We start from the raw sequence: 8,378 nt of genomic DNA on the forward strand, positions 1-8,378 counted from the left end.
TAGGGGGTCTGACTGACCCCCAACACTGTCCATGCAGTGTAGAGTAACTTGGGTGTGACCTGTCCGATAGGGGAAAGACTCTGAGCCCTGGGCCTCCAACAGCCCTACTGCAGTCATGGCCAAAAGGCTATACACTGTGCAAGACCTGCAACCTCAAATGCCTTGACATCTGGCAAATTCCTAGGAGGTATAAATCTTTGCCGAAAGCAAGGAAGCCATGGGATCTATTCCAGCCACTGATTTGTCTCACTGAATCCAAGGGCAGGCAAATGAATTGTGATTGCTGGTTCTGAGCAGGCAGAGTTTAGGGTTGGGGATGTGATTTGTCATGACAAGCACTGATTTCTGCACTTGATCTGTTTTTTAACTATCGAGATGTGTGTGTGTGTGTGTGTGCGCGCGCGTGCATGATTTATTATCCAGAAAGGCTTTGCCTTTGGCTTTTATATCTGCAGAGCCTCCTAGCTGGGTCAAGATTAGCCTGAAGGAAACAGTGCTACACTGCTGGAGGAGCATGGTGGGCCAGACAACAGCATCTCTGAAAACAGATCTATTAATAGGTGCTTTGCTGTGCCCTGTGTTTTGTGGGCAAATTTGAAGCTCATGGCCCTATTGGCAAATTAAATACAAACATGGAGGGAAGTAAGTTTTGAGTACAGGAGAAGAAATCATAGGAGAGCCTTCAGGAGGTGTCCTGGTTTCGGCAGGGATAGAGCGAGATGGGTGGATCGGTGAGCGAGCGGCTGCGTGGTGCTCAGTTGCCAGCTGGGGTTAAACCACGACAGGAGGTCATCTGGTCCACCCTTTCTCATCACTCTAGGCCTCCTGGTTTACATCCAGTCCAGCGTAGCAATTAATTACTTCATTTCCTACGGTGTATTGTGATGGTACGGCCATGCTGACCTAACAGTAAATTTGCCTCAGGGGAATGGCAAGTGGGGGTGGTCCCACTTACACCTCGTCGTTCTTCTTCACTTGCACAGAAGCTTGTCTGACCACAGAGCGAGCCCGTGCCGGGAGATGGACCAGCGGAAAACCAATCCTACTGAAAAAATGTCAGTAATTATTTGCTGGTTTTACCTTTCAGCCATCTCACTTGGACAACGCTGCTGCCTGCTGGGAAGGGCCGGAGCGGAGGCCAGCAGCAGCTCCTCCTCGCAACAGCGGCTGGTTGCTCAACTAGCTTAGCTGCATCGACGGACTGCTCCCTCCATGGTCTCCGTGGCTTTGCTTGTGGGTCTCCTCCCAGTTTGGGGAAGGACGTCCAGTGGGAGCAGTGCTTTTTCTCACAGCTTAATTTGCCTTGCTTTTGTGGTAGGTAAAGCAGAATAAGCTTCTGAGTGTGGATCTGGCTGGACGGTATCAGTGGGCTCCTGTGCAGGAAGGGGAGTAAACCAGGCTGGTCCAGAGTTCCTTTCTGGGCTAAAACTGAGAGGGAGTGGGCATCGCTAATAGCAAACCCTGCTCTGCTGCTACCCAGAGTTAGACTGGTACTAAAGGAAGGATCACCCAGGCGTTTCCTTCTCTAAGGGTTTGAAAATAGATGACATGTCCTGCCCTTGTCAAAGGAGGATGAGTACAGTAATGCCGTCTAGTTCAGGGACAGGGAGAGGAGGTGCCCGCATGGCTCTTCTGAGGTATTTCTGGTTGTATGTCTTCTCTTCCCTGGTCCAGCAGAAGTGAAACTTCTCCTGGAGCAAGTGTGTGACAGTGATGGTGTTTTTACATATTCTCATGTTACCCCTCAGGTGAAGCCACTCACATCCCCATGTGGCCCTGCACCCAGACCTGGAGCCGACCTGGTTACTATGATGGGTTGGCTTAACAGGGAAATTCAAGAGATCGCTGCTGCTGCGAGGATGCACCCTTGTGTCACAAGGGGCTCACCAACACTGGAGCTTCCTTCATCCCTGTCTCCGTCCTCCTCCTCTTCCTCCAACCAGCTTATTTCTTTCCCTCATCCCCGGACTTCATCCTTGTGCCTTATGCACCTGGCTGCCTACCTGGGCAGACTCCACATGCCGTGCAGTCTGCTGCACCTCAAGTGGGCTGGCACTGGAGCGTGGCTGCCGATGCCCTCCTGAAAGCCCTGCTGTTGATCTAGGGGAGGCCAGGGCTGGGTCCTGAGAGCGTAAAAGTGCCGCTGTGATAAATGTTGAGCTTGTCTGAGAGCCTCTCAGGGCCCTCTCCCTCTGCTCGCTGCTTGGAGCACGCCTCCTTCCGTCCTGGTGTTCCTCTAAGGAGGCATGGCTGGGAGGGGTGTACCAGTGGCAGGGTTTGGTGAAGAGCTGACCACCAAAGGTTGAGCGCATCCGAGATCCTGAAGGGACCGAGGCCCTAACCCTCTCCCCCAGGAATCTCTGGTCCTGAGACTACTTCTGCAGATCTTTCAACCTGTATACAGGACAGCTCCTGAGAATTCATCCCAATGTGCCTTATGCCATTCCTTTTTGGGATTCACCCTGAAGGAACCCGAGGCTCAGGGGCAGCCTCTTTGCTCTCGGCCGGTCCATGGTTGCTCTTAACAGCTGACACCCACTGACAGGATTTGCTTGGTGTATGGAGCAGAAGGGGAGGATGGAGAGAGGCGCCTTAAGCTTGTATTTATGCCTAATGATTTGTGTAACAAGGCAAGGACGGGTTCCTCATGTGCCTTTCAATTTACATCTTTTACTGACAAGATTATTTTTAAGCACTGTTTGTTACTAAAAAGAAGGACAATAGAGTTTGTATTTTTTCCCTGGGAAACAGGGAAGGGTATGAGTGTTACATATTAACCCCACCCTTCCCAGCTCCCATCTGCTGACTTTGTATTGTTGAAAACATTGACAATATTTTAAGCTTTGTACTGTACTGATCATTATTTAAAAACCTTAGTGAAAAAAAAAGAAATCTGTAAAAGCAAAACGATTGGTGTGGTGTGAAATTCCCAAATGCACAACTACAGAAGGTTATGAGTCATTAGGAAGAAAAGTGGATAATAATTATAGAGTGGGTATATTAGAGTGGATAATAATTATAACAATAATGAACAATAAGGTGTGGTTTTATCTGTGCATCTCAAAGCACTTTCCAGGTTTCACAGTAACTATGTGATTTTTATTCCCTTTTCACAAGGGAGGTGCAGAATGGCTGCCCTGACACTGATTAGAGGGATTTAAGTTCCTCATCCACAAAAGTACTTGGGTGTCCAGTGTTCCTTAATTTTTATCAGAGGTGAGTATCTAGTGATTTGGTGGCCCGGCACCAAAGCAGTGCAGCATCAGTGGCCAAGCTGTGAATACAAGTGCCTGTTCAAGCAAAACATGTCAGCACATGCTTAAAATCAAGCCGAAGAGACACAACCATTGACGGACAGAAGGATATCAGTCAGTTAGATGTGTGCCTACCTGAAATAAGGCTAGAGCTTCTGTTCTTGCTGATAGCTGTGCAGAATCACAGAATGGTTGAGTTTGGAAGGGACCTCTGGAGGTCATCTGGTCCGACCCCCCTGCTCAAGCAGGGCCACTGAGAGCCAGTTGCCCAGGACCACGTCCAGACGGCTTTTGAATATCTCCAAGGATGGAGACTCTACAACCTCCCTGGGCAACCTGTGCCGGTGCTCGGTCGCCCTCACAGTGAAAAAGTGTTTCCTGATGTTCAGAGGGAGCCTCCTGTGTTTCAGTGTGTGCCCGTGGCCTCTGGTCCTGGCACTGGGCACCACTGAAGAGAGCCTGGCTCCGTCCTCTTTGCACCCTCCCTTCAGGTATTTATATACATTAATAAGATCACCCCTGAGACTTCTTTTCTTCAGGCTGAATAGTCCCAGCTCTCTCAGCCTTTCCTCATAGGAGAGATGCTCCAGTCCCTTCATCATCTTGGTGGTCCTTTGTTGGACTCTCCAGTGTGTCCATGTCTGTTTTGGACTGGGGAGCCCAGAACTGGACACGGTACTCCAGGTGTGGCCTCACGAGCGATGAGTAGAGGGGAAGGATCGCCTCCCTCAACCTGCTGGCAATACTTGGTCTAATGCAGCCCCGGATACCATTTGCCGCCTTTGCCGTAAGGGCACATTGGTGGCTCCTGTTCAATGTGGCATCCACCAGGACGCCCAGGTCTTTTTCTGCAAAGCTGCTTTCCAGCCAGGTGGCCCCTAGTCAGTTTTTAATCTACCTCACTGTCTGCTCATCAGGCCCGTACATCAACAGCTTGTCTAGGAGGATCTTATGGGAGACAGCGTCAAAAGCCTTACTGAAGTCAACGTAGACAATATCTATTGCTCTCATCTACCGAGCCACTCATTTTATTATAGAAGGTTATCAAGTTAGTCAAGCATGCCTTCCCCCGGTGAAGCCATGCTGACTACTCTTGATGACTTCCTTGTCCTTCGCGTGCCTGGAAATGGTTCCCACGATTAACTGCTTCATCGCTATCCGAGGGATCAAGGTGAGGCTGACTGGCCTGTAGTGCCAGGGGTCTTCCTTCTTGCCTTTTTTGAAGGCAGCAGTGGCATTTGTTTTCCTCCAGTCCTCAGGCACTTCTCCCAGTTGCCATGATCATTCAGATCACTGACAGTGGCCTTGCAGTGACATCAGCTCGTTCCTTCAGCACTCGTGGGTACATCCCATGCTTAAATATTCCCTGACCTGATCCTCTTCCACCAAGGACACCTTCCTTGCTCCAGCCTTTCCCCCTGGTCGCAGGGACCTGGGATTCCTGAAGGCTGGTCTTCCTAGTCAAGACTGAGGTGAAGAAGGCATGCAGTACCTCAGCCTTTTCCACGTTCTGTGTAACCAGCTCCCACACCTTGCTGAGCAATGGGCCCACATTTTCCCTAGTCTTCCTTTTGTCACCTATGTACCTATAGAAGCCCTTGTTGTCTTTGACATCCCCGGCCAGATTCAATTCCAGCTGGGCTTTGGCTTTCCTAACCTCATCCCTGCATGCTCGGATAATGTCCCTGTATTATTCCCTATCCGTGTCCTTACTTTCCTACCCTCTGTATGCTTCTTCTGTGTTGGAGTTCTGCCAGGAGCTCCTTGTTTATCCACGCAGGCCCGCTGGCATTTTTGCTCAACTTCCTGCTCATTGGGATGTACCGCTCTTGAGCTTGGAGGAGGTGACCCTTGAATATCAGGTAGCTTCCTTGGGCCCCACTCCTCCCCAGGCCTTATCTCACGGGACTCTACCAAGCAGGTAGAGGTCTTTGAAGAGGCCAAAGTCTGCTCTCCTGAAGGCCAGGGTTGGGAACTTGTTTTTACCCTCCTCCCTCCCCTCAGGATCCTGAACTCCACCATCTCATGGTCACTGCAGCCAAGGCTGCCTTTGACCTTCACATCCCCAATGAGCCCTTGTTGGTGAGTATGATGTCCACCAAAGCATCCCTCCTTGTTGGCTCCTCTATCACTGGGAGGAGGAATTTATCAGCACTGCTCTCCAGGAACCTCCTGGATTGCTTATGCCCTGCTGTGTTGTCCCTCCAGCAGATATTGGGGTGGCTGAAGTCCCCCATGAGGACCAGGGCCTGCAAAGAGACTGTTCCTATCTGCCTGTAGGAGACCTCATCCACTCGGTTCTTCCTGGTTAGGCAGCCTATAGCAGACGCCCACTACAATGTCACCCACAACAATGTCACCCACATTGGTCTTCTCTTTAATCCTTACCCACAAGCTCTCAGTTGGCTCATCATCCAGGCAGAGCTCCATGCACTCCAGCTGTTCTCTCACATAAAGGGCAACTCCCCCTCCTCTTCTTCTTGACCTGTCCTTGGTAAAGAGCCTGTATCCCTCCATTGCAACACTGGCGGCATGGGAGCCATCCCACCACGTCTTCCCCATCCCAGCAAGATCGTAGCCCTGCAGCTGCACACAGATCTCTAACTCGTCATGCGTAGTCCCCATGCCGCCTGCATTACTCTACGTGCACTTCAGAGAGACGCCCCAGCACACTGATTTCCCAGAAAGGGTTTGGGGGATTTCTCCATAATGGTGCCTTCCAGGCACTTCCTCGCTTACACACAGATGCTGGAGGTGACCCCACTTAAGCCCCGTTTTGTTGATTTTGTGATCTCTTGCTGTTCCATCACTCCAGGCCCTCTGCTCATCAACCCTGACCGTCACTCCGTGACAGGGCTGCTGGTAACTCTCTCCCCCAACATCACTAGTTTAAAACCTCTTTACCAGGAGGATCGTGTGCGATCATGTACATACCCCATCCCCCAGGATATACACTCAGTGTGAATTTCAGTCCTCTAAAAAATCTGCTCTTTTTCCTTCTATTACCACCACACTAATAATTTTAATTATTACTTCTTAATATAACATGCAGACCAAGGCTTCCGTACTGTTGTGGGTTTACCCACCAGAGGGCGAGATGTCTTCATCGGCGGCTGCAGAGAGGCCTCCAGTGCCACGAAAGCAGAGCCTTCAGCGCTAGCTCTCCAGACAGGCTTAGGAAAAAATGCTCCCATTCAAGCAGGCGTGCAGCCAAACTCTGCGAAGAGATGCCTTTCTGAGCGAGGGATGTGCTTTGCTAACGTCTTGCCCTCTGCCTAAGTGACAGGGATTTCACCAGACGAGTTAGGCTGGAGTTTTAAGTTTCCATGAAGTAAAAACTGGAGAAAATGGGAGAAAATACCAAAACAGAAAAGCAGGGCTGTTAACTTTTTTAACTAGAAACAAAAATAGAGATTTGTGGTATGCTGAGAAGAAGCTGCCTGGTGATACTGTTTTAGGAAACATATTTACTACGTGCCTGTCATTATCCGATATTACACACGCACATACTCAATGCGTGAAAAGCCAGAGACGGTTATTAGCAAAAGAGGGAACTGGCTTACCCAAAGCACATGAAGCCAAATGCAAAAAGTAAGACCGCTTCCAAGTCAGAGGAACAAGGCCTTTTGTTTCGGTCATTTCGTGTGTCACCAGCCACAGAGGAGAGAATGTGGGAGAACGTAACGATTTTTACTTCAAGCACCAGATATTGCAGCAGCGACTTGCCTCAGAAGAGGCATTCTTTTACCCAATGGCAATCTTTATCTCGTCTTATCCTTGTAGCTCTCTGATAACATGGGCTAAGAGGCAGAACATTAGCAAACAGCTCTAACTGAGATGTTTCCTTCTTTGTTCTGTTAAGCAGCCGTTGAAGATGGATACTACAACTAGGTCAGGGAAAGAACACTTCCCAAAGTTGCCTGCTGCTCCTGTTGACTTCAGAGAAAGAAGTGAAGCCTTAGCAGCCCTGGAAAAAAAGAAATGAACGTGCCCAGAGTTTAAGGCATTAAGCTACCTGCTGTGTGTTAAATTCTGCAGCCGTTCCCAGGGGTGACTTACCCTTTTCCTGTAGTTCTTTGCTTTGTTCTGGCTGAAGGTAAGACGTAATCTCAATCCAAAACAGTTCCTCTTGCTATGACATGAAGAGAACTGAACTCATGTCTTAGCAATATCCTTTCTAACACACCTGTATCGAATATTTGGCCCTTCGGGGCTAATAGAGGGGGTGGAAGAAAGGAAAAAGATCCTTGCTTCATCAGGGTGTCTGTTGGTCAGTCAGACAAATGCTGGATACAGTGACAAAGCTGTGTAGAAAGTGGTGCGGGAGAGTGGTCCGATTTATGGTTCTCTGAATATTTCACTAGACTTGTGGATACTCGGGTGGCAAATTTCAGCCTCCTTCCTACAAGCCTGTGCTTCTGAGTGTTTTTTAAGAGACCCATTGGATCCTTGGATCCCTCAGACTACAGATGGGGTGTATTGAAACACCATCCACTCTCCTTGCATGGGGATTCACCGGCTGGACTTTTTTATTGCTGTGTATTACAATAGCATATATACACATAATAGCACAGTCTTCCATCTAAAATACATAAGCTTTAAACAGGTAAGAGATAGGAAATCTTGATAAAGGCTTCCTTTTCCCTTTCACAAATAGAGAGTAGGGATGTAGGAGGCGAAAGAGGCTTGTCTTAACCTTGGCAAGTTGGACTTGCCTGTACAGAAGTTGATGTCAACGATGATGCTGAATCCAAATCTTCTGAGTTCCACTTCAATTCCTTATTCCCCATTTCTCCACTATCCTGCTTTATGGTCCCTATTCCTAAGAAAGTACCAGCTTCTACTATGGCTTTCTTTAATCTTCCTTTCTTCATTCCCATCTCCCTTAAAACACTCAGGAGGAAAAAAAAAAATCCTAGCCCTGCTCATATCCAGAGCCTAAGATCCTACTTTGTGACCCTGGATAAATCCCCTTAGTTCCCCACTCATGCAAAGAGCAGGGTAGCAGCACTCCCGCCCCACTGCAAGCTGTGCCACGCAGCCTTGTTAAAAAGTTGCTGTCCCTCTCCTAGAGGATGACCCACGGCCCATGGAGACAAGTTTCCTTCTCTGAGGAAGGCCCTG

The 8,378-nt window shown here is 49.1% G+C and overlaps 1 protein-coding gene across 1 annotated transcript in view; it reads left to right on the forward strand.

The window, feature by feature from the left end:
- The first annotated feature begins 4,350 nt into the window (after positions 1 to 4,350).
- EFHC1 (EF-hand domain (C-terminal) containing 1) overlaps positions 4,351 to 8,378 on the forward strand; it is a 24,005-nt gene continuing 19,977 nt past the window's right edge. The window contains 1 exon segment of the mRNA XM_009319749.1: positions 4,351 to 4,425. Coding sequence (XP_009318024.1) covers positions 4,351 to 4,425 — 75 coding nt within the window.

This window comes from Pygoscelis adeliae, unplaced genomic scaffold (genome assembly GCF_000699105.1).
Source record: "Pygoscelis adeliae isolate BGI_AS28 unplaced genomic scaffold, ASM69910v1 Scaffold121, whole genome shotgun sequence".
In the NCBI taxonomy this organism is placed as follows: domain Eukaryota; kingdom Metazoa; phylum Chordata; class Aves; order Sphenisciformes; family Spheniscidae; genus Pygoscelis; species Pygoscelis adeliae.